This window comes from Mrakia frigida (genome assembly GCF_051309035.1).
Source record: "Mrakia frigida strain ATCC 22029 unplaced genomic scaffold BDY24scaffold_63, whole genome shotgun sequence".
In the NCBI taxonomy this organism is placed as follows: domain Eukaryota; kingdom Fungi; phylum Basidiomycota; class Tremellomycetes; order Cystofilobasidiales; family Mrakiaceae; genus Mrakia; species Mrakia frigida.
The window spans coordinates 22,672-44,476 of record NW_027481218.1 but is presented as its reverse complement, the minus strand read 5'-3'; the positions used below and the strand labels follow the sequence as shown (position 1 = coordinate 44,476).

At 54.2% G+C, this 21,805-nt stretch overlaps 8 protein-coding genes across 8 annotated transcripts; 2 read left to right on the top strand and 6 right to left on the bottom strand.

Annotated features, from left to right (window-relative positions):
* Positions 1-294: 294 nt before the first annotated feature.
* BDY24DRAFT_405193 (60S ribosomal protein L44) lies at positions 295-2,190 on the bottom strand. Its single transcript, XM_076642604.1, has 8 exons — positions 2,145-2,190; positions 1,749-1,778; positions 1,204-1,240; positions 1,095-1,104; positions 837-981; positions 726-740; positions 524-592; positions 295-422 (listed from the first exon to the last, which is right to left on the bottom strand). Exons 2-8 carry the CDS (start codon positions 1,771-1,773, stop codon positions 403-405), a joined length of 321 nt encoding a protein of 106 aa, XP_076492041.1. The 5' UTR covers positions 1,774-1,778; positions 2,145-2,190; the 3' UTR covers positions 295-402.
* A 404-nt stretch (positions 2,191-2,594) lies between these two features.
* On the bottom strand, positions 2,595-7,235 carry PMT2 (dolichyl-phosphate-mannose-protein mannosyltransferase PMT2). Its single transcript, XM_076642603.1, has 19 exons — positions 6,692-7,235; positions 6,124-6,237; positions 6,045-6,054; positions 5,928-5,970; positions 5,574-5,809; positions 5,370-5,478; positions 5,227-5,292; positions 5,044-5,137; positions 4,787-4,970; positions 4,135-4,716; positions 3,932-4,059; positions 3,766-3,847; positions 3,676-3,694; positions 3,514-3,602; positions 3,370-3,432; positions 3,269-3,300; positions 3,177-3,188; positions 2,883-3,098; positions 2,595-2,802 (listed from the first exon to the last, which is right to left on the bottom strand). Exons 1-19 carry the CDS (start codon positions 7,127-7,129, stop codon positions 2,788-2,790), a joined length of 2,532 nt encoding a protein of 843 aa, XP_076492040.1. The 5' UTR covers positions 7,130-7,235; the 3' UTR covers positions 2,595-2,787.
* A 236-nt stretch (positions 7,236-7,471) lies between these two features.
* COX16 (Cox16p) lies at positions 7,472-8,485 on the bottom strand. The gene is made up of 4 exons (XM_076644914.1): positions 8,257-8,485; positions 8,078-8,108; positions 7,916-7,993; positions 7,472-7,843 (listed from the first exon to the last, which is right to left on the bottom strand). Exons 1-4 carry the CDS (start codon positions 8,433-8,435, stop codon positions 7,592-7,594), a joined length of 540 nt encoding a protein of 179 aa, XP_076492039.1. The 5' UTR covers positions 8,436-8,485; the 3' UTR covers positions 7,472-7,591.
* A 397-nt stretch (positions 8,486-8,882) lies between these two features.
* On the bottom strand, positions 8,883-11,128 carry PRE1 (proteasome core particle subunit beta 4; the record flags this gene model as incomplete). The annotated part of the gene is made up of 6 exons (XM_076643972.1): positions 8,883-8,965; positions 9,138-9,439; positions 9,595-9,652; positions 10,154-10,231; positions 10,320-10,391; positions 11,119-11,128. The coding sequence occupies 6 exons, from the start codon at positions 11,126-11,128 to the stop codon at positions 8,883-8,885; spliced, it is 603 nt and encodes a 200-aa protein (XP_076492038.1).
* Positions 11,129-11,174: 46 nt separating this feature from the next.
* Positions 11,175-12,297, bottom strand: MBF1 (multiprotein-bridging factor 1; the record flags this gene model as incomplete). Its single annotated transcript, XM_076643971.1, has 5 exons — positions 11,175-11,281; positions 11,477-11,610; positions 11,848-11,920; positions 12,045-12,166; positions 12,272-12,297. The coding sequence occupies 5 exons, from the start codon at positions 12,295-12,297 to the stop codon at positions 11,175-11,177; spliced, it is 462 nt and encodes a 153-aa protein (XP_076492037.1).
* Positions 12,298-12,562: 265 nt separating this feature from the next.
* On the top strand, positions 12,563-13,852 carry TMA7 (Tma7p). The gene is made up of 6 exons (XM_076644913.1): positions 12,563-12,668; positions 12,752-12,773; positions 12,852-12,888; positions 13,035-13,101; positions 13,193-13,229; positions 13,376-13,852. Exons 1-6 carry the CDS (start codon positions 12,653-12,655, stop codon positions 13,392-13,394), a joined length of 198 nt encoding a protein of 65 aa, XP_076492036.1. The 5' UTR covers positions 12,563-12,652; the 3' UTR covers positions 13,395-13,852.
* A 491-nt stretch (positions 13,853-14,343) lies between these two features.
* Positions 14,344-18,355, top strand: BDY24DRAFT_405167 (regulator of G protein signaling domain-containing protein). The gene is made up of 13 exons (XM_076642602.1): positions 14,344-14,542; positions 14,935-15,026; positions 15,120-15,288; positions 15,377-15,453; positions 15,539-15,696; positions 15,780-16,282; positions 16,392-16,946; positions 17,056-17,067; positions 17,161-17,186; positions 17,284-17,554; positions 17,660-17,686; positions 17,762-17,779; positions 17,853-18,355. The coding sequence occupies exons 1-13, from the start codon at positions 14,468-14,470 to the stop codon at positions 18,066-18,068; spliced, it is 2,199 nt and encodes a 732-aa protein (XP_076492035.1). The 5' UTR covers positions 14,344-14,467; the 3' UTR covers positions 18,069-18,355.
* Positions 18,356-18,539: 184 nt separating this feature from the next.
* Positions 18,540-21,225, bottom strand: BDY24DRAFT_405156 (Alpha/Beta hydrolase protein). Its single transcript, XM_076642601.1, has 9 exons — positions 20,991-21,225; positions 20,910-20,924; positions 20,601-20,824; positions 20,367-20,485; positions 20,202-20,286; positions 19,781-20,082; positions 19,601-19,666; positions 19,218-19,528; positions 18,540-19,145 (listed from the first exon to the last, which is right to left on the bottom strand). Exons 1-9 carry the CDS (start codon positions 21,173-21,175, stop codon positions 18,932-18,934), a joined length of 1,521 nt encoding a protein of 506 aa, XP_076492034.1. The 5' UTR covers positions 21,176-21,225; the 3' UTR covers positions 18,540-18,931.
* Between the last annotated feature and the right edge of the window lie 580 nt (positions 21,226-21,805).

Sequence of the window (21,805 nt, the reverse complement as noted above, 5' to 3'; positions counted from 1 at the left end):
GGGAGGGGGAGAGATGGCGGTTTGGGAGATGAACGGAGGAGGAGGGCTGAGGTGAGAAGAGGTTTGGGCGTTTGGCGTTTGATTAGGATTTGAGTGTAATGACTTTCCAGACTTTCACAACCACTTCTATGCTCGCTTCTTCTGGGGAGAAACAAACAAAAACAAACCACTACAACGATGATTCTGAGAGTCTTTTCTTTCTTTCCAAGCTCAAAGAGAGAGAAAGAAAACCCGCTCGCAAGTCGAAAAACCTCCTCGCACTCTCCTCGTCTCTTTCTCATATCTCTTGCGAAGTGAGAGAAGAAACCACATCCCATGGCGCATGAAACGAAAGAACCGTTCCACCACCACCCCCCTCCGCTCCGTTCCAAACCAGCGAAAGACAGAGAACGAAGAGACGCTTTAGAAAGAGATGGCGGCTCCTGGAAGAACGAACGAACGAAGGAAGACGAAGGAGGGAGGAACCAAGGTCAGGACGCAGGCTCGAAAAGTAGATGAAAGGAAGGAGAGTTGGGAAACGAACCCTTGGTCTTCTTGTCTCCACCGAGCTCGAAGTGCTTGCATCGCTTGAGGACCATCTGCATCTTGTACTCTGTGTGAAGGAGAAACGAAGAACGAAGGCGAGGAGAGGTCAGTTTTCCTCCCGTTCTTTGTTCGAAACGCGACCCGAAACGAGGTTCCAAGCGTCTTCTTGAAGGTTCGACGAGAAAGAGGAGGATACGAACTGCAGGAGGTGCACTCTGAAAAAGAGGGAAGGAGGGAGAAAGAGTCAGCGGGTGAGCTTCGTGCTCGTTCCTTCGTTCCTCTCGAAATAAACGCGAGAGAAAGACACTCACCGAGCCTCAAGACGACCTTCTTGGTGGTCTTGGCCTTCTTGTGGAAAACGGGCTTGGTCTGTCCTCCGTAACCCGACTGCTTCCGGTCGTAACGACGCTTTCCCTGGGCGAAGATCGAGTCCTTTCCCTTCTTGTACTGGGTCACCTGTAGGGTTCGAAGCAAACGGAGGAAAGGTGATCAGTGTTCTGTTCCGGGAGAAGAACGAGGTGGGTGGGCGGCTGTTGTTGAAGGTGAGTTGGAGGGAGGGAGGGACGGACCTTGTGCTGGCTGGAGGAGGGAGGGAAGGAAGGGAGAGGTCGGTCAGCTACGAACGAGAGGAGAAGCGAGATCTCGAAGCGAAGGGAGGAAGGAGGAGATGAGACGAACGTGTGCTTCTTGCAAGCCTTTCCCTTGCAGTAGGTTCCTAAGGAGGGAGCAAGGGAGAGAAGGAGGAACGAAGGTCAGCACGACGGATTCGAGCTTGATCGACGCGCGAAGGGAAAAGGTGATGTGTAGGAGGAACGCGGATAGCGAGCAGTCGAGTAGTTTCGATGATGGGTAGCTGGAGGTGTAGTGTATGGGCGATGGAGAGGAGGAGCGGCGAAGGGTGGCCGAGGTCGAGTGACAGAAGGTTGAACGAAGGGAGGTGTCGAGGTGGCCATCTTGTCCCTTCCCTCCCTTCCTCCTCTCCTTGAACCCAAACTCCCTCTGTCGCCGTTGCTTCGCCTCCACCACCTCTCCAACCATACCCAGAGGTCCAAGCACTCCCCCAGCTGTCCCAGGAGGTTGTACGAGCCTGACCTCCCCCTCCGTTCAATCGTTCAAGCTGACTCTTCTCCCTCCCTTCCCTCCTCCTTCCTCCTCTCCCATCGTCCCTCCTTCCCGTCCCATCCGTGTTCCCTTGAGAGGCTGCTGCTGAAGAGTATACTCACGTCGAGTCTTGGGAACGTTGACCATCTTGACTGTTGAAGTGTCGAACGGTAAAGGTGGAGCGTAGGAGAGGAGAGGAAAGGTGAGGTGTCGAAGGAAAAAAAGGGGTGGTGTCGAAAGGGTTCCAGGGTTTCGATAGAGTTTGAACGAAGAGGAAGAGTTGAGGAAGGGATTGTATTGAAGATTTGGCGATTAGGTTCCAAGAGCGAAGAGGTATCACGAAGAGAAGGAAGGAGGAGGAGGAGGATAGGTCGACAAGGAGGAGGGAGGGAAGGGGCCAGGTTGAAGAGGTTTTTTGGAACGAATGAGAGCAGCGAGGAGGATGGGAGAAAAGGGAGAGCATAGAGATCAGTATACAGCTCTCGATAGACGTAAAGAGACGAAGCAGAGGGTCGAACCTTTGCTTTGGACTAGTGACAGAGGGAAAGAAGAGAGAGAGAGAAGGGAAAGAAAGGCTAGGGACGAAAATCGATGGGAGCGGCAGCAAATCTCCTTTATTGGACCTCCTTCCCCTCCCTGCCCTCCCTCCCTCCTCCCCTCCCGCTGGTCAGATCTACATCCTTTCTTTCCTTCCCTATACTTTCATGCAAGAAATCTTGTAAAAACGAAGAATCATCAACCCTTTCTGTTTGATCGAAGACGAGACTCGAGCTCCCTCCGTTCCGTCCTTCCCTCACTCTCTCTCCAGACTTCCTTCCCTTCAAGACAAGTAAACGAGCCTCGTGGTCATCGTAGATTAGACGTATTCGAGAAAGGAACAGCGAGGCAGATACGACTCAAGAAAAAAGGACGAACGAGACCTCTCTGGGTCGTCTCACCGTCCCGTCGCTCTTTCACCTAGTCTCTCGTCCCTCGCCTCATGAAATCCCAGCCACTCTCGCTCTCAAGAAAGCGTGCTGAAACGAAGGGTATAGATCAGAGAACAAGCAGATGTCAAAAAAATTGACGAAAAAAACACAGAAAGCACACACGACGACGAAACACCTCCTCCTCCCTCCCTCCGTCTCTCGTCTCTCTCCCTGTTCGAACCCCAAAACCTCCTCAAGCCGTGTAGATCTGAACCATCCCCAAAAAACCCAAGCCACGCGTCAGCTTCGTTTCCCTTCCTTCTTGTCGCAAAGCCGAACTCGACTCACGTTCCAACTCTTCCTCCACTGCAACCCCCAATGCTCCTCGATCGGTCCCTCGATCCCGAACGACACTCCCTTGAACCACCAGAACACGAACACGATCCCACCCGCGAAGAGGGTGAAGAACGCTGTTTTGGCGTTCCGGGTGAGCCGACGGGACGAGAAGACGAAGTGGTCGCAGAGGTGGCCGACCATGAGGACGGCGAACCAGAGGGGCGGGAGCTGGATGGAACGAGAGAAGGGATGGGTTAGGTTTGGGAGAGGGTTGGGGAGGAAGGAGAGGAAGGAAGGGAGACGAACGTAGTGGTGGAGCTGTGGGAAGGAGAGGAGAGGAGGAGGTCAGGACGAGGGAGCGAACGATAGGACGAGGAGGGAAGGAAGGAAGGACGAACGTAGGTGACTCGACCCATGATCAGGAAGGGGACTGAAAGAAGAAGAAAGGTCAGAGATCGAGATCGAAGACGAGAAGAAGAGAAACGAGATCGACACGCACGGAAGTGAAGAGCCCATCCTCCGAAAGCGACCTTTATTCCAAAGATGAACTTGTCCCACTCGCCTAAAAGTCGAAACCGAAACAAAGGTCAGTGTCGAGCCTCCGAGTTCTCGAGGGAGACGAGAAGAAGAGATGAACACGAACCAGGAGCGAAGTCGACGTAGCTCCTCTGACCTCGAAGAAGGTATCCTCCGACGACGAAGACCGAGATGAAGAGACTGGCCGTCGACGACCTGAGGGACGAAGCGAGAAGGAAGATTCAGCATGAGAAACGATGCCGAGACGAGGGATGAAATGAGAGCTCACCACCAGACGATGGGAGAACCTGGAAGACGAGCAAGAAGAGGACGAGGGTCAGACGAGTTCGATGAGGAAAAGGGAGACGAGTCGACTCACCGATCAAGTAGAACTTGGCCATATCCGCTCCCCATCCGTTCATTCGAAGTCCGAGGTAGAGCCAAGGCCAGTCGAAGGGTTTCTATTAGGACGAAAGAAAAAAGGAAAAAGAGTCAGTCTCCTGGAAGGCTTCGAAGGAGAGAACGAAGACGACGACGAAACGAACCGAGGCGAGGATGTCCTCCTTGTCGGGATCGGGAACGAGAGCGTTGTTGGAGGTCATCATAGCGACGTTGAGATGCCAGAAGTCGGAGAAGAAAGGAGACTTGTAGAGCTTCGCCGATCCAGAAGGAACTGCGACGCAAAATCGAGAGACCGGTCAGCTTCAAGAACGCGTCGACTAGGGAAGGAGGAGCAAGATCGACTCACGCCGTTCGTTCCAATGCGACTCGATGTTCCAGTACGTATGAACGTCGTTGACGTTGTTCTCCTTATCGCACGACACCTCGATCTGCTTGAACCCCCACTGAGGAAGAACCGTGTTGGCCGCTCGAATGTAGCATCCCGAGTTCTGATGCCTGAACCTCAGTCGAGTCGTCAACGAATGGATCCTCTTGACGTTCTTCTTCTTGCCCTGAGCCGAATCGTCCACGACCTCGACGATCCAGTAGTCGTTCGAGTCTCCGATGGTAGCGTTCCCGTAGCACGAGATCTCGTTGTTGAGCTTGGTGACGGGAGCGGCGATGGGATGGGAGTGGAGGTTTCGTCCTGTCGAAGCGTGGACGAGTCGAACGACGTCGTTGTCCTTGAGGAAGCGAACGTCGCCGGTGTCGGAGATGGGCTCGGCTTCCCAGGTAGGAGTGATGATCCACTGGTTGTTGTCGTCCTTGTAGTGGTAGCAGGTGACCTGTTGCTGGTTCGATCCGACGGGGTAGGTCTGGACGTGAGAGTGAAGAAGTCCTCCTCCGTATCCGATGTTTTTGAGGGTGAGTTTGGATCCGTAGGCGGCCTCTGAAGATACAGAACACGGATTAGTCAGCTACGAAGAGAGGAGAAGGGTGGAGAGGGATTTAAAACGAACCAAGAGGGTTCTGAGCGAAGTCGTTTCCGTTGAGGTTGGCTTGGAAGAGCGAGCTCATTTGCGAGTCTCCAGGACCCGAGTTTCGGAGGATGAGGAAGTGGAGCTTGAAGCAGAAGAGGTAGACTGATAGAGGAATGATGATAAAGCCGACGATCCTAGCGATCCAGTGCCGAACGTAGGTTCGCTGGGAAGGAGAAAGGCGAGGTCAGCTCGAACAAAGGAGACGCGTCGAAGAAAGAAGGAAGCAGATGACTCACGAAAGGCATCGACAAGTCTCCGAACTTGTCCCAAAGATCCTCGATGGTGTAGAGTCCGACGAGTGCGGTGACGAAGAAGCCGACCCATTTGACACTAAAGAAGCAAGGGAAAGAAGAGGGTCAGCGGGAGGAGGGTAGAGCCGTCGTTCGTTTCGACTCCTCGAGCAAAGAGTGCGGACGTACCTCAGCACGCAACCAATCGAGAGACCCGTGAACACCAGCCAGAGCCACCAGTCATCGGAGAAGGAGCTGAAGGAAGAAATCGAAGGGAGGAAGGTCAGACGAGGTGTCGATGGAGAAGGAGAAGGAAGGAGAAGTTGGCTCACTCGTTCTGCTGGTTGTGAAAGTTGACGAGCCCAAGCACCGTCGTGAAAGTGAAAAGGAGAAGCATCGAGTCCAGCAGGATAAATCTCGAGATCGTCAACCAAGCGACGTCTGCACACAACAAAAAAAGCGGGAAAGTCAGTCAGCTGCCGAGCTCCCTTTCTCTCTCTTCTTCGCTTCACCCTTTCCAAAGTCGCCGAACTCACCAAGCAGAACCATCAACGTCACCAGATGCACACTCCACATCCTCCAGCCCAAACCCTTCGCGGTATACCAAGCGACGGGAACCATCAAGACTCCATAGGTGGCCATCATCACGCGCCAGGCGGTGTAGTGAAGGTTGTCGGGGTAGGTAGCTCCGGATTTGAACTCGAAGGACCCGTCGTACCCGGTGAGAAGTCCGGCGAGCCCGACGAGCATCTTTCCGAGAGGAGGATGGACGCTGGGAGAGAGGAGAAAACGAAGACGAAAGGGACGCATGGGAGGTGAGCTCGAGTTCAAGATCGACGGAACGAACGACGAGGTTGCAGCAGCTGAAGGGGATAGGAGGAGCGACTCACTCAAAGTAGAACTCTCCCTTGATGTAATGAGAACCGAATTTACCTGCGAAAGACGGAAGAACAAGCTGATCAGAGGACGGGAGGGAGAAGGAAGGAAGTCCGACGAGCTCGACGAACCGAAGTGAGCCTGCAAATTATCAAAAATGAATCAGCAAGAGCTCTGAAGGATGCAGGAAGAGACAAGCAGCAGATTCACCTCGTCCCAAACTACCGAGTTGGCCTTCCCGATCTTCCAGTATCGAGTGAGCATCGAAAGGAAGAGGTAGATGAGCGGCCAGAGGTGCTCCTGGTTGTTGATGGCGAACTCCCTCTGCAGGAAACGAAAGCAAGAGTGATACGAGGTCAGTCAAAAGCTCGAGCTACTGTGATTGTAGTTCTCGTCGAAGCAAGAAGCGAAACGGAGGACGAGGGAAGGGACCCAAGCTCGCAGCTGAAACGGTGAGCTCGAGCTGGCTTCCTTGACATTTTGCGTCCAGCTCAACGCCTCCGTACGAGCTCCATCCCGTCGTTCCTTCTCCACCACTAGCGAGGGGTAGAGTCTCCCAGCAGCTCCTAGACGAATTCTGAGCTCCTCCAAGCTCAGATCAACCGAACATTGACGACCTCTCCCTCGCCAGCACCCTTCCCTCGAGCTCGGAGCCAGCTCCCATCTCCTAGTCCGCCCTTGAGAACCTGCTGGCACCAGCCAGTTCCAAGACAGCAAGCAAGCATCTCTCCCTCCGTCCCTCCGATCAATACAATAACGAGCAGAAAGCAGAACTCACCCAAGTCTTGGAAGGAGGTCTGAAAGCAGGACGATCTCTCCTTCCTCCTACTCCTCCTCCTCCTCCTCCAGCAGCTCCCTTCCCTCCTCCATACACACCCTTCTCACTCTCCTCCACCCCAACCGCGCCACTCTTCTCGTTGTTCGTCACCCCTCCTCCTCCTCCACCAACTCCTCTCCTCCTAGCAGCCGCCGGATCGCTGTGAACTTCCATCTCTGCTGCTTGTTGGAACTGATTCTGACCTGGTCCGTTCGTTCTTCTCGGGTGAGCGTTGTGGTGCAAAGGCAGAGCTTCAGGGTCTTCGTAGTCGGACGAGAAAGTGAGGCCTTCCGAGTTGGCGGGGCGAGGAAGTCCTGGTGGGAGAGCGTAAGAAGAAGAGGAGGTTGAAGGGTTGAAGTTGGAGGAGGAAGAGGAGGCGGCAGCAGAGGCCCTTTGCATACGAGTCGAAAGGTCGAAGTCGAGGGAAACCTGGGAGGGTAGGAGGGAGCGGAGAGGACCCTGCAGGTGAGGAAAAAAGGGGTTGAAAGAAGGGAAGATGGACGTTGGGGAAAAGAAGGGAGCTGAGGAGGAGGTTCGACAGAGAGGCGATGGAGAGCCGCAGCTGAGCAGGGTGCTGGAGATATGTTTTTCGAGGCAGGTTGGGAACAAGGGCGTAAAGAGAGGTCGGTGTTATACAGCTAAAGCTACAAAAATTATAGATTCTAAACCTAAGGAGGGGGTGAGAGTGGAACGACGAAACGACGAGTTTCTCGCGTCGCTCTGACTCCCAACGCGTCCCCTCTCTCCCTCTCCCCACCCTCCCCAGGCTCATCGAACTTCCCTCTTATCCCTCCTCAGCCTATCCAACAGCCCAAAAGTCCCCAAACCCAAATCTCTTCAGCCTCCTCTCCCACATGAATCCTAAACCAACTTCCTCTCCCTCTCCCTCCTCCTCTCCTCCTCACTCTTCGGCGCTTCCCCCCACTCCGCCAACCCCTCCGGTCGTTCAACCCTCTTGATCTCCCAATCGCCCACCTCCTTCTTGTTCGACTGCTGGAAATCCTCCTCGAACTTGCGTCCTTTGTCCCGTCGGTTCGCTTTAGGGATCGGTTTCGGGATCGTCGAAGGCGTGGAATCCCAGTCGTCCGTGACCCGGGCGTTTTCGGTTAGTTGCTGGGGACGAAGTAAGGTGAGAAGTCAGTACTATTGTACTAAGGAGTTTTAAGGAGGGAGGGAAGGACTCACGAAGTAGAGCTCTCGAACATCGGTGCTGGCGAGGTCTTTCGATTTGGCGTGGATCTTGTTCAAGTCGCCTTGGGACATCTACGAAACGCAATAGGGATCAAAATCTCGAGTCAGTCCATTCTGAACCCTCCTCGCCATGTTGTTACGAAAGAAGAAACGAACCAAAGCAGTCTTCTTATCGTACTGAGTGTACCTTTCAAACCAACCACAACCCAGAAACGGTCGGTGAGCTCAACGTTCTCCCTTCCTTCCTTCCCTCCTCGTCTTCTACCTTCTCCCTTCTCCCTCCCTTCTGGTTTCACAGAAGCCCAATCAACTGGGCCAATCTCAATCGCACTCACCTCAACTGAGTAAAACTGCTCAAGAGAAAGGAAGCGGCGACCATGACGGACATGAAGGGCAGGCCGACGGCGAGGAAGGGTTCACGGCGAGAGAGAGGTCGAGGATCGTTGGCGGGGAAGAAACGGGTTTTGAATCGACGGGAGAGCGTGCGGAAGGCGCGGGGGAGGGAGGTGGACATTGCTGAGGAGGGGAGGAGGAGGGAGGAAGGGAGAGGGTGGGGTGGGTGGGTGGTGGTTGTGAGGAAGAGAAGGAGGAAGGTCGAGCTCAACGAGTTTGTTCGTCCTCGTCGTCTTTTCGCCTCCCTTTCTTTTTTTTTGGTGGCTAGACTCGAGCAGAGCCTTTTTTTTCTCGTCGTGATCTCTGATCAGAGGTTTTGTTTGATACGAGTCAGTATGAACCGCGAGGCAGGCGCTTCTCATCGTTTCAGCCTCACCTTCCCGACTCGCTCTCTCTGCTCCCTTCCACTAGGACTTAGTAGGAGCTAGATCTTCCCAACTTGCCCTGCACCAAAATACCCAATCGAAGCTGGACATGCGTTTGTAGAGTCATGCAAATCAAAGTCAAGTGAAGGAATCCCCTCGTCCGAAACCGCGTCGTCGACCTTCCTCTTCTCCTCTTCCCTCGTCTAGTACGCTCCGATATCAATGTTGTGAACCCCATCCTTGTCCACCAGCTGTACTCGCACGTCTCCGAGATCAACCACCAATCCTGTGAACAAACGAAACCGAGCACAAGAAACGAACGAGAGTCAGCTTCCGTCGTCGCTCTCTTTCTCTCTTTCCCTCACCCTCCTTTCTCCCACCCTACACCTCCCCAATCCCAACCAGCTCTGAACCCCAACAAAGCAAAAAGCGAAACAAAGTGCTTCATCCCAACTCACTCTTCTTCACCTCCGCCAAACACATCCTCAGCACCTCCAACCCCTTCTCCCTCTCCATCTCCTCCTCCCAATGCGCGTCCAACGTACTCAGCGCAAAGTAGGCTCCGTACCCGTGCGCGGCGTAGGGCACGGTAGCGAGGGTACCGAGGTAGTCGATCCAGTAGAGGTGAGGAGTGGACAAGGGTTCGTCGAAGCCTCCGAGGAGGAGGTTGACAGAGTAAGGGTTCTTGGATCGGAGGGAGGTGGCGAGCGAACGACGGATCCAGGAGGCGGCGGAGGGAGGGCGGAGTTCGGCGTGGGTTCTGGGTGGAAGTGGTGGGAGGGGTGGTGGTGGTGGAGAGGAGAGGAGAGGAGGGAGGGGAGATGGGAAAGGAAGGAGAGGAAAGGGAAGGGAAAGAGGTGAGCTTGAGCTCGAGGTTTGAACTTGAGACGAGAAGTGAGAAAACCGAAGACTCACCTCATGTGGTGCAGTCGGATGTTCCTCTCGACGAACTCGGCGAACTGAACGGTGTCACCTGCGAGAGAGCAAGAAGAACGAAAAGCGAGAAGGAGCGAGAGGAGAGGAAGGGAAAGGTCAGCTCGGAGAGTCGTGGAGGTGATGCAAGCTGATCGTTCTCGACTTCAAACGAGGTCTCCGCCCTCTCCTGCGACAATCGAAAGTTGCTCCGAGCGAGCTCAGAATCGTACAGTCGAATATCCGAGAACTAGAAGTCTGGAGCTGTTTTGGGACTCGGGAAAGGGAGAGGAAGAAGAGCGATTCCATCGACGTCTCCTTCCCTCCTTCCATCGCCAGCTCGACCTCTCTCTCTCTCCGCCCTCCCCTTCTTCGTGTCTTTCCCCAATCGCTCTTCTGCACCTCCCGACCCACTCTCGTCCTCCTTCCCACGCTCATCTCCAAACTGTCCATCTTCTCGAGCCCATCCCTCGCCTTCATCTCCACCTCACCTCACCTCTCGCCTCTCCTCCCTCCCTTCAACCCCCGCTCGGAACCAAACCAAGAGACGAAGAGTACTAACCAGGTTCTCCCGAGTAAGCCATCAACAAATGAGGACTCAAGATCTTGGTCTTGTTCTCGTCGCTCTTCATCTTGACAACTGATCCAAACGAAACGAAACGAGGTCGAACAGTCAGCTCTCCATCTTCCTCGTTCTAAACGAACAAAGGGGTCCGTTGGACACTCACTCGATCTAGTAGCTGTAGAATCCGTGCAGATGAGAACGTAGTCCTTCCCGAGGATCCCGAACGAGCATTCAGCTGAGAACGATGGCGAGGAGGAGGAGGGAAGGAGAGAGGTCAGCTTCGTGCCTTCGAATGAATCGTTCTCTGGCTCCCTTGGAGTAGAGGAGCAAGGGCAAAGAAGGGAAGGTGGGAGCTCACCCATGGTGTTAAGAAGAGAAGGAAGTAAGGTGGTGTGGGGGAGGGGAAAGGAGAGGGAGGGAGGGGTGATGGGTGTTGAATGGAAGGACGGGCGACGACAGGGCTTCGAGATCGAGGCGGCGTGGAAGCGGAGAGCCTTGAAGTATATTCTTTCCTTTCGTGAGAGTTGCTGAGGCGCCGAGTGAGTCTGCGAAGAATTGCGCTGAAGGAGTGAGATGGTGAATATCTGCTTGTAGAAGAGGGAGCAAAAAAGGCTGCTTCTCGTAAGAGAAACCAACGAGAAGACTGGGACGTTGAGCTCTCTCTTTCTTTCTTTTGCAGTCTTCGGAAGTGTATGAGTCGTCCAGATTATCGCATGGAAAACCTCCTGAATACTGATGACTTCCAGCTTCACCCAGACCAAGGGGAGAGGAGGGATCAACCGATTCGTCGAAACGCGTCTTCATCTCTGCCTCTCTCTCTCTCTCCTCTTCACCCCCCCCGCCCTCTCTTTCCCGACGCCTCTCTTGCTCGCTCACCCACCTCATCCCACTCAGACACGCGCGGAAGGAAAGGAAAAGAAACCGATCCATCGTATTCAAGCGTACAACGACACAAAACGAACGACCAAACATCTCTCCTTCTCCTCCTCGCCCAGCTCAGTTCACGAGCGCGGCTTTTTTACTTCTTCTTGGGCCCGCCGAGAGGAGTTCCAATCAACTTGGGATCTCCCCTCAGCTTGACACCGAGGACTCGTTCCAGCTTGGCGAGGAGGGCAGGGTTGGGGACTGGAGGGAAAGAGAAGGAAGGGAGGGAGAAGAGGAGAGTCAGCTCGAGTTCTCGTGAACGAGAATCAAACGAAGGGATGGAAGGGAGGATGTGATAGTGGCGATGTTGTCGAGTAGAGAGCATGGAGAGGTGCTCAGAGGGGAGGAAAAGTGCGGGGAGGAAGGAAGGAAGCGACGTCGACGACCGAAACTCACCAGCCTTTCCACTCTCGTACTCCTGGATGACACCGGGTCTCTCGTTGACCTTGGTGGCGAGCTCCTTCTGGGTCATGGACTTTCCCTCAGCGGTCTTGGCCTCCATTCGAGCTTTAGCCATGGCGACTCCGACGCTGTTTCAAGTCGAAAGGATCAAGGGAGTGGAGGGGAGAGGGAAGGAGAGATGACGATGGGGAGGCAAAGAGGGAGCGAGGTTTGAAGGAAGGAAGGGAGGTGGGAGGATAAGAAGAGGAGAAAAGGAGAGTCAGCACGGTGTAGAAACGAGAGAAGGAAGTTGAGGTGCAAGAGCGAAGATGGGAGGAGATGAGAAGCGAGGTGAGAAGGAGGGAAGGAAGGAAAGGTGAACTCACGAAGGGTTAACGTGAGCAGGAGGCTTAGCCTCGTCGTCTCGATCCAAAGCAGCAATCCTCTGGTGATCAGGGACTACATTAAGCACCGGAAAGAAAAAGGGAACGAGAATCAGCTACTAGAATCTCACTCGCTGGAGAAGGGCACACGATCTCGCCGCCCTTCTCCCACCTTCGAAAGAGAGAAAGAGAGCGCTCACCTCCGTTGGACTTGTTGGACGCTCCCTTGGAGGTAGAATCGATAGCGACACCTGCTCGTCGGGCAGCGTTGAGAGCTCCCTCGGACTTGGCAACCGCCGGACGACGAGCCTTGGAACCGATACTGTTTGAAGGGAAAGGAAAGGAAGGGAGGGAAGGAGGAGGAAGGAAAGCAAAGAGGTCAGCTTTCGAGATCGTCTCGTACGAGAGGAATCACAGGGAGACTTACACAGTGACGGAATCCCAATCAGACATAGTAAGTGAGTAGGTTTGAGGGTTGGGGGTGGGTTGGGTGTTGGGTTTTGTAGGTGGGGGGGAAGGGCTGAAGGTGGCGAGAGAGAAGGTGAGATCGAGTCAGCTCTCTTCACTCCTTCTCGGGTCCGTCTCGCCGTACTCGTTGCGCTCCTTCTCGCTCAAGCTAAGATATAAAGGATGAAGGAGAGTCTACTAACGTTCAAAAGAAGGGTTTTGAGTTGATGATGGGTGTTGGGAGGCAGAAGGACCGGTTCGATTTCGGTTGGTCTTCGTTTCGAAGAAAGCGACGTCAGCGAAAAGGACGAACGAAACCTTCTCAACTGCCTTCTACCCTCACCCAACTCATCCTTAAACTATGTCTGGACGTCAAGGTACGCTCTCTCTCTCACACATCTATCTCTGCTCTGCGTTAGGAAAAGCTGGAGGCTGATCCCTTGCGTTTGAACTGGATCAGGAGGAAAGCTGAAGCCGCTCAAGTTCGTCTCTCTCGACCTCGCCCTTGCCTTCTCTGGATGAGCTCGAGCTGACTCTCTGCTTTGGTTCGCATCGAACAGGGCACCCAAGAAAGGACCCGCTGCTGAGCTCGATGATGTGAGTGTCACGTTTCTTCTCTCAGGTTCAGGGAAGGGTTTCTCTCGCGACGAAGCTCACCTGTTGACCTCGTTCCTTCCTTCTTTCTCCTTCCCTTCCTTCCTTCCCCTTTTCCGTGCTCGTCTCGTCTTTCGCTCAAACCCCAGGATGACAAGGCCGCTCTCGAGCGACGTAAGGCTGATGCTCTCGAGATGAAGGCTGCTAAGGAGAAGGGTGAGTTCTTTCCTTCGTCGTTTCTGAGCTCGACCTTCAGCCCTTCCTTCCGAGCTGACCTTCTTCCCTTCTTCCCCTGTCGTCTTCATAGCCGCTAAGGGAGGACCCCCTGGAGGAGGTATCAAGAAGTGAGTCTTTCTTTCCTCTGTTCTCTGCTTTCGTTCAGCTTTATCTCAGCTCGAAGCATCGCGCTCTTGAAGGAAACGTCAAAAGCTGACCTCCCTCCCTTCCCTTCCCTCCGTCCTTTCCCCTTCGCTTCGCTTCTTTCCTCCAGGTCCTCGGGCAAGAAGTAAAAAGCAGACCTACCTAGAAACAACACCACTACGGACGGTCTCTTGCTTTTTTTCTTTCTTTCTCGTGCTTTGGGTTCTTGCGGGGGTATGATGGAATGAGTTTTCACGCTTTACTTTATTCTCGCTTCGTTCGAGGAGAGGGATGGTCTAGAATGCGGCGAGGGTTCGATGGGACGGGAGGGCTGGGAGCTGCTCAACCAGAGGTAGGGGAGACAGAGGGTGGGGTAGTCGAAGGTGCACCGGTGGAGAAGATGTGAAGACGGGCTGAAGGGGAAGGAAGAGAGGCGGAAGATGAGGCGAGAGAGTTTGGTACAAGAGGGGACAGGAGGACGCTAGTCTGAGGACTGGAGGCTCAACTTGCGGGACGAAGCAGTTGTCTGGAGAAGTGGGATGGGTGGACGAGGCGAGGGGGGTTTGAGAGAAGGGAGGGAAAAAGAGGCTCGACGCGTCGAGCGAGGGCAGTTTCCGCCTCGAGCTCTTTGAGCTCCTCGATTGATTGCTCCAGCGACTCGAAAGATCCAACAGGGTGCTGCAACCGAAGCTGAAGGCTCGTAGCCGGCTTCTCGTACTCCTCGTTCGTCTTTATCTGCCCTCGCTCACTCGTCGTTGTGGGTACAAGTACGGGAGAGGAGGACGCATTTCAGCTTGAGGCCGACGAAGAAAAGAGAAACGTTTACGTTCTCACTGACACAATCACGGTCCTAGAATCTGACCGGAATCAGTTTTTCTCCAAAGTCAGTCGCGTCCTTCGGATCTAAAACACGTGGTTCCTCCCTCGAGCTCATTTTGATCTTCAAAAGCTCAAACACTTCTGCTCCCTTCCTTCCCTCTCACTCCTTCAGCCCAACCCCAAAACTCAGTTCCCTTCTCTCTTCCTCCTCCTTCTTCTTCTTCTTCATTCCCGGCATGTCTCTCCTTTCCACGTTTTTCCTCTTCAACCAAACCGTGCCTGCCTAGCCCGCGTGCCTTGCCAGCCCCTCCTCCTCTCCGACCTGGTTGCTCGGCCCTTCCTTCCCTTTTCTCCCTCCCAACCATCACCTCCCCTCCTTCTACTTCGATAAGAGACAGTCAAGATGGCCAACTTTCCGAAAGCTTCGACGGATCCTACGACGTTGCCGACGACGACGGGCGGGAGGTTGTTCATAAGGGTCAGTCTGAGCTTGGGAGGAGGGAGAGAGAGAGAGAGAAACGACGAGGGAGGGAGGCAATGGAGATCTGGAGGAAATAGAGGAGCGACGGATGAAGAGGGAAGAGGGTAGGATGGATCTGGTGGGCCCATATGAAGTTTTTCTCAGGGAGAAGTGAAGGAGGGGCGAAGAGAGAGGCAAAGAAGCGAGCTCAGAGCTCAGCTCATCTTCCGCCACCTCCTCCCTCCCTTCACGCTCCCAGGGACGAGCTGGAAGCTTTTTTCTTTTCAGCGGCAGAGATAGGCGCTGAAGATTCAACCACGCAACTTCTACACAGAGAACGAAGCTGACCTGCCTTCCCTTCCTTCGTCTCGCACTCCCTCGTCGCCGCCGTCGCCGCCTCCTTCTTCCAGCACATCCACGATCTCTACTCGACTCTCGTCGTCTCCCTCACCCTCAAAACGAACAGACAGTTCTTCAAGATGTACCCCAACTCGTTCACTTCGTTCGTCCTCTCTCTTTACTCTCTTTATCGAACGACTTGGAGTTGACCGTCTCCCTCCCGCGTTTCTCGTTTGGTTGCTCTCCTCTCTCGCAGGGACGAGGCGATCTCGAACCTCTCCTCTCTCAAGTTCTCTCAGTCTACCAGGTCCGTTGACCCCAACGAGCGATCAAGAGTCAAGACCGTCACTACGACTACGAGCTTCTCGATGAACAAGGACGCGGCGAAGGGGATCTTGAACCAGATGCTCGAAGCGAAGCTCTTTGTTCGTTTGGTTCTGCTCGTTGCTCTCACCTCTCTTTCTGTCTCTTTCTTCCGAGCTGACCAGCCACTTCCTCTTCTTGGCTTCGCAGGAGAACGCAGCGGACATGGCGATGTCTGTCTTCAAGGACCGATCGATCTGGATTCTCACACCGAAGGGTCTCGACGTGTTTGTTGCTCTCTCTCTCCTCTTCCTCTCCTTTTTCACCGTCCTCTCGTCTCTCTTCTGACCTCCTCCGTCTTTCCTCTCACAGCCTCGCTCGGTTCATCAAGACGAACAACATCCACGCTCCTCATCTCGTTGCTCTCTGCGCCAGCTCGCCCTTCGCCGCGTCCAAACCGATCCTCTACCTCCCTCGACGATCCTCCGACGACTCTCTCGACTTCACCCATCGTTCCATGATTGAGGATGGCGAGCTCCCTCTCTCCTCCTCGTTCTCTTCACCTCGTGCTTACGCTGACGTTCTTTTGCTCTTCGTTCGTTTCGGCTCCCAGTCTTCCGTCGCTTCGCAGGACTCACTCCTCCCGCTTCCTTCTCCTCCGCCAGCCAAACCTCCCTCACCAACACCACCTCCCTCCCCGTCGCTCGAAAGTTTCGAGGAGCTCGAGCTCTCACGCTCGCTCAGAAGGGACACGCTCAAGCTCAAGCTCAAGCTCAAGCTCAGCAACACAACGCTGGTCGACGAGGAAGCATGTCGTCCGAGATCTCGGTCAAGTTGAACTACTTGGAGGACGAGTTTGGAGATATCGAGTACGTTCCTCCTCCTGGAGTCACCTTGAGGAGGCACGCTTCGACGGGGGTGGACTACTCGTTCACGAGCATGAGTGCGGTGGATTGGTTGGAAGACTTTAGCAGCGTCCACGGCATCGAGGAGGCTTCGACGATGTGTGCTCACTGGGTCAGGATGGGGTTCATCGCTCCGGTGGATGGAGCGTCGACGTTGAAGGTCAAAGCCGGAGAGTTTATCTGTCGATTGAGGGATAAGGGAGAACGAGATGTGAGTTCTTTCTCGTTGTTTGGTTGAGGTCGCGTCGCGTCGTCCGCTTTCGATCTCGAACCCCTTCCTTCCGCTGACCTCTTCTTCTCTTACTCCCTTTCTTTCCAAGGCTGACTTCCGAGCCTCGGACAAGGTCGTCTACCGAATCACCCCCGAAGGAGCCTCCTCAGCCTGGATCAACAACCCATCCTCCCAAACTCCTTCGTACCTCCTCCCTCGAAACTCCTTCTCGTCCCGCCGTTCCTCAGTCTCCATCGACGAAATTAACCTCCCCACCACGGAACATCGTCCTCGAACGCCTCCTCCTTCCACCTCAGTTCCCTCCGTCACCTCTTCTCCAACCAACTCCCCTTCTAAATCCTCCGCCACCGGTTCCTCGGGATCCAAAACCCCTACTCTCCCTCAGGCTCAGCGACAGACTCCCGGTCTCAACGCTTCGACGAGCTCCGTTCTCAAGGACTCGAACGCTGCTAAGCTGCACAGGATCTTGGAGGAGCCCGCGTTGAGGAGTCTGTTCAGGCAGCACATGAGGGAGAACTTCTGTGAGGAGAATTTGAGCTTCTGGTTGGACGTGGAGGATTTGAAGAGGAGGTATGCGAGCTCGAGCTCGGCGGGGGTGTCGGAGGGAGGGAGAGGTGGGGCGGGGATGTTGGGTCAGTTGGAGGTGAGTGAGATGAGGCGACGCGTCTTTCTTCTTCGACGTTTTTCGTCAGCGAGCTGAGTCGAGTTGATTTGCTGACTTTGATATATTTCGTTCCTTCTTCCGTCGTTAGAAACATCAGCAGGTGAGCTTCTCGTTATTTTCAGTCCGTTTTCAACGCCGACGTGACTGACGCCTTCGCTCTATCCTCTCTTTCCTTCTTTCTTGCGCTCTTCAGGAACTCATGGACCTGGCTTTGATCCTGTTGGTCGACTCTTCTTCTCACTTTCTCTACTCCTCGAAAACTCTCTGATCTCAACCCTCGCTGACCCTCCTCGTCGTCTCTCTTCCCTCCGCACAGCTACACAACCTACCTCGCTCCCTCGTCTCCTTCGGAAATCAACGTTCACTCCACTCTCCGAAACGAAGTTATCTCCTACCTCTCCGCCGTCATCGCTTCCGAAACTGGAGGATCTTCAGCCTCTCGAAACGGACAACTTCAGCAACCGACGAGAGGAGCTCTCGCCCTTCTTCCTCGAGGAGCGACGACGACTTCAGCCAGAGTCAACCAGGCGACTCAGCTTCAGATCATCGTTGGCTTGTACGAGAGGGCTCAGAGGTATATCTTCAAGGTACGTTTCGACCTCTTTCCCTCCGTTCGATCTAGAGAGAGAGAGAGAGAAAACGCGTCGGCGTCGCTGACCTTCTTCCTCTTTCTCCACCCTCGTCACGTTCAGGGAATGTCAACCGACTCCGTCCCGAAGGTTTGTGCTCCTTCTACTTTACTCTTCGTCTCGCTTCCCCTGGCTGACTGGTCCCTTCCTTTTCTTCCTTTCCAGTTCTGCCAAACCGAACGAGTTCGTCTGCAGCTCCCTCCTCTTCCCTCCCTCGTCTCTCTCCCATCCCGTCCTGACCTCCTTCCCTTCGCAGGTCATCAAACTCATGCGAACGATCGCCGAATATGAATCCTCTCAAGTCGCAGGTGGATCCAGCCACGGATCGGATCCTTCGACCGCTACGGGGAGAGGAGAGTCGTTCCTCGCAGGATTGGGGTCTCAGCAGCAGCAGCAAAATCAGCAGAGGAAGAGCTCGGGTGGAGCTGGGGTTGCAGTGGGAGCGAACGGTGGAACAGGGAGGGCGAAGTGAGGTGGTGGCCGTGTGGGTGCGAAGTTTCGTTTTCGTTTTTTTCTTGCTTGCGTTTTTGTAGTTTCTGACTCGGTGTTTTGGTATACATTCTCCCTCTTCTCGTCGCCGTGTTTCTTGATATTGGTACACCTCTTCTGCGCGTATTCGCCCCCTCTCTTCTCGTTCTTCTCGTCCTACTCTCGTTGTTTTTTTGGCTTCCGACACCGTCTCTTCATGATTTTGGTTTCTCTCGCTTCGCTGTTTTCTTGCAGCTGTTTCTCGATTCCCCTTTTTTTTTTTTTTTTTGCGATACCTAGTCTGTCTCTCCTATCTTGGTCTCTCTTCTACATGGCCCGTTGTGTTTTTGATTCGTGCAGAGAGGAAGGAACGACCGAGATCGACGCGTCGTCGATCAGCTAGACTAGTTCGTCGAGCTTTCCTTCTCGCGGAGTCTGCGTTTCGTTCTTCGCCTCGTTCTTGCTCGTAATGACATTCGAGAGCTGAGAAGACATCGTAAGAGCGGAGTAAGGTAGTGAGTGGGCAATGAGAAAAAAACAAGGGGGCGGGAAGAGAGTAAGCGATACAGAGACAACGAAAAGGACTACATAGAGGGGAGATGGTAATGAACAACAGGTTATCGGGACGTCGAATAACGTGAAGAAATGGACAGAACAAGTAACAAATGCGACGAGGCGGAGGGACGGAGATGGCAGGGTCGAAATGGAAAGCAGAAAAGCATTGCGTTCAACGAAGAACGGAGGCAGGCAGACGAACTAAACGCTGATCTGGCCGAGGGAAGATGGGACTGCGTGCTGGGAGATGATGGGAGTGAGGGCGGAATGGATCTGAGGAAAGAAAGGAAGGGAGGAGAGGGGACGCGTCGGTCAGTCAAACTCGCTTTCGAAACAGCAGCAAGAGAAGCGATTTCTCACCTGGCTGGGAGTGAAACCAGATAGAGCACCCTCCGTCGCACTGGTTGACGCTCGTCGAGAAGGAGGAACAGACCTCGGCGCAGAGGGGAATCCCTCGACGCCTGGAGGGGGAGCCAGACGATCCCAGAAGAGCTTGTTCACGACGTCCGCGTTATCCATGTAGAGACTGTGAAAGAAAGCATCCACTGGTAAGAAATTAAAGGGAACTAGAGAGACACCGAGAGGAATGAGGACTCACTGGTGACCTGCTTCAGGGCAGACGAAAACCGATCCCTTCCTGTTTCCAGCCTTCTTCATGGCCTTCACCGCTTCTCTACCTCCCTCTTCGTCCATCCAATCCTTATCTCCGTACGCGAAGACCACTCCGATGTCCGATCCGAGAGACGAGACTCTGCCAAGCAGTGGAGATCGAGCGAAGGCTCCAGGTCGAAGGAGGGACGCGACAGAGTATTCCCCCGATCCGGGAAGGGCGATCAGATTTGCGAGATAGTAGGAGAGGTCGTAACGGTCATCGGAAGAGGGAAGGGAGGAGAATCGGTGGGTCGAGTACTGGGGGACGAGGCAGAAGTGGTGCGATCAGCCAGCGAAAGAACGGGCCAAGAAGACTCGAAGGAAACGAACCTTTCCGAGAAGAAGCTGCCCGAAGGGACCCATCATTCGTACAACTTCCAGAGGAGACATGTTGGACTGAAGAAAGAGAGATCAACAAGGACGAGTCAGGTCAGCACAAGAACGCGTCGTTTCTTCCTCTCGGCTCCCGTCAGCCCCCTCAAGGCTCAGAAAACGCGACGAAACACTCACCTCCCACATCCACGAGTAGAACTTCTTCATCAGCTTGCCCGAGTCTCCGGTAGGTCCTTTGAAGGTCTGAATCTTCCTGGGTCCGGTGCTGGTTGAGGGTTCATCGTCGTCGTCCGAGTCCTCCTCGCTCCCACTTGGTGATCCCATTCCGATCTCCATTTCCAGGGCTTGCTCGAGCTTTCCATCGACCTTCGACTTTGACGACGACTCAGGGTAGCTCGGGATACCAGCTGGCGAAAGGAGGATCATGTTGGAGACTCGGGTTGGGAAGCGAAGGGCGAAGGCGAGGGTGAGGTAGCCGCCTGAAAATAGCACGAGAGAGTGGGGAAAGAGGAAGAAAAAAAGCGTCTGGGAGTCAGTGAGAGGTGGGAGGAGAGAAAAGATAGCAAGAACGAAGGTTCTCAGAGACAAGGGAACGAACCTAGCGAGTGACCGACCAGCTGAGCGGTTGAGATCTTCTTGATGTCGAAGAATTCGAGAAGAGGTTCGAGGAAGAAGGACTCGGCCTGTGCAGGAGGAAACGATGGTTTGAGCGTCAGTAAAAAGAAAGAAAGAGGAAGAACGACGCGACGAGCAGAAGACTCACCGCGGCCGCGCGAGCAGCATCGGAAGGGTGCGATTTGGAGAAGACCTTTGGACTGGGACGGGAAGAGAGACCCATACCCATCCAGTCGAGGATGAAAGCTCGTCGACCAGTCTTAGCAGCTGTTGTGGGACGACGAGAAGAAAGAGTCAGCCCTCGGTCGGCCTCGGTCGACCTTCCCCTTCTTCCTCTCTTCCTCCCCCCCTCTTGAATCATCACATGCCACTTCTCACTCACCAATCTGACCAAACGTCTCGAAATTCTTCCAAAAGAACCCTCCTCCGAGCGCATACCCATGCAGCAAGATGTTGGCTTCTCCCTCCTCGGTCTGCTCGTCCTCCCCGGGCGCTCGAACAGCTTTGATTTCGATGGTGTTGATCTCCGTCCCGTTGGCGAGTTGTAGCTTGTACTGATGAGCCACGAGGGAAGGATAGGCTGGGTCTGGTTCTCCTGGAAGACGGCTGAGGACGAAGGAAGAACGAATAAATTGTCAAGCTTCGAGGCGCGAGGAGGGGGAGGGAGGAGGAAGGAAAGAGTTGAGCTCACAAGTAAGGGAGACGACTGAATACGAAGCGACAACAAGGTCAGCTTTGAGCTCGATGAGAAGGCGTAGAGGCTTTTACTGACCGTAAGAGAGCCTCCTGACTCTTCTCTGCCTCACTCATACTTCCCACTTTCGAGTAGGTCCTCAGGCTGTCGATGAAGGAGGTGGGGATCGATTTCTCTTTCGCCGCCTTCGCCTTCTTCTTTTGGAGGTGTCTCTCTTCGGATGCTGGAGAGCGAGATCGTCGATGAAGAGGGAGGGAGACCATGATTCAAGATGGGTTGGGGTTGGGGGGTTGATGGACGTTGGGGAGGAGAGGGAGAGGGAGAGGAAAGGAAAGAAGAAGAAGAAGAGCGAAAAGGGTGACGGCAGCCTCAGCCCTCCTCTATTTGTAGCTGAGTCTTGGTCACCCATTCCTTTCTTTAGCGAAGGGGTTTCGGAAAGGTAGATTTTTGAGGAAGATGAGCTATGTGTAAGTAGAAAACCCACCTTCGCAAGGGAGATCGAAAACGAACAGGCACAAGAAAAACAGGAAGATTCTGACCGAAGATCTCGAGGATCCGTCGGATCCAACTCGACGCCACCAAAACCCCCTGTTTTCATGAAGATTAGATCGATCCGAAACTTGACCGCTTTTTATCCTCGTCTTGGTCTCCCTTTTCACGCTCTTCGACTCTCATGGTCTATCCTCTTCTTCAGCGAAGGGTTTATAGATAGAACATCCTTCGAGTCAAGTTGAAACGTCAGAAAAAGGCTGCCTTCTCCCTCTTCCCACCTCTCGGACGCCGGACAGTCAAAGCATGACTCCCTCCTCCTCCCCCGCCTGCCGTCGAGCTGCCTTCTTCTTCTCTCGCAGTGCTGCTGGAAGAGAAAGAGGGTACATAGATAGAGGAGTAGG

Excerpts from the sequence above, each read along its gene's own strand:
- BDY24DRAFT_405193 (XM_076642604.1), bottom strand. The coding sequence starts at position 1,773 with ATGGTCAACGTTCCCAAGACTCGAC. Across the intron at positions 1,241-1,748 it reads CAACGTTCCCAAGACTCGAC|GAACCTACTGCAAGGGAAAG; the intron begins GTGAGTATACTC and ends CTCCCTCCTTAG. Across the intron at positions 423-523 it reads TGGAGACAAGAAGACCAAGG|GAGCCGCCATCTCTTTCTAA; the intron begins GTTCGTTTCCCA and ends TCGTTCTTCCAG.
- TMA7 (XM_076644913.1), top strand. Across the intron at positions 12,889-13,034 it reads CCGCTGCTGAGCTCGATGAT|GATGACAAGGCCGCTCTCGA; the intron begins GTGAGTGTCACG and ends CTCAAACCCCAG. Across the intron at positions 13,102-13,192 it reads GAAGGCTGCTAAGGAGAAGG|CCGCTAAGGGAGGACCCCCT; the intron begins GTGAGTTCTTTC and ends TCGTCTTCATAG.
- PMT2 (XM_076642603.1), bottom strand. The coding sequence starts at position 7,129 with ATGCAAAGGGCCTCTGCTGCCGCCTCCTCTTCCTCCTCCAACTTCAAC. Across the intron at positions 3,848-3,931 it reads AGGAGGACATCCTCGCCTCG|AAACCCTTCGACTGGCCTTG; the intron begins GTTCGTTTCGTC and ends TCGTCCTAATAG. Across the intron at positions 3,301-3,369 it reads AGGATGGGCTCTTCACTTCC|TCCCCTTCCTGATCATGGGT; the intron begins GTGCGTGTCGAT and ends TTCTTCTTTCAG.
- BDY24DRAFT_405156 (XM_076642601.1), bottom strand. The coding sequence starts at position 21,175 with ATGGTCTCCCTCCCTCTTCATCGACGATCTCGCTCTCCAGCATCCGAA. Across the intron at positions 20,486-20,600 it reads CGAGACGTTTGGTCAGATTG|CTGCTAAGACTGGTCGACGA; the intron begins GTGAGTGAGAAG and ends GTCCCACAACAG. Across the intron at positions 19,146-19,217 it reads TGCCCTGAAGCAGGTCACCA|TCTCTACATGGATAACGCGG; the intron begins GTGAGTCCTCAT and ends TTTCTTTCACAG.
- COX16 (XM_076644914.1), bottom strand. The coding sequence starts at position 8,435 with ATGTCCACCTCCCTCCCCCGCGCCTTCCGCACGCTCTCCCGTCGATTC. Across the intron at positions 8,109-8,256 it reads AGCAGTTTTACTCAGTTGAG|GTACACTCAGTACGATAAGA; the intron begins GTGAGTGCGATT and ends TTGGTTTGAAAG. Across the intron at positions 7,844-7,915 it reads ATGTTCGAGAGCTCTACTTC|CAACTAACCGAAAACGCCCG; the intron begins GTGAGTCCTTCC and ends CTTCGTCCCCAG.
- BDY24DRAFT_405167 (XM_076642602.1), top strand. The coding sequence starts at position 14,468 with ATGGCCAACTTTCCGAAAGCTTCGACGGATCCTACGACGTTGCCGACG. Across the intron at positions 15,289-15,376 it reads TGCTCGAAGCGAAGCTCTTT|GAGAACGCAGCGGACATGGC; the intron begins GTTCGTTTGGTT and ends TTGGCTTCGCAG. Across the intron at positions 17,187-17,283 it reads ATGGACCTGGCTTTGATCCT|CTACACAACCTACCTCGCTC; the intron begins GTTGGTCGACTC and ends CCCTCCGCACAG.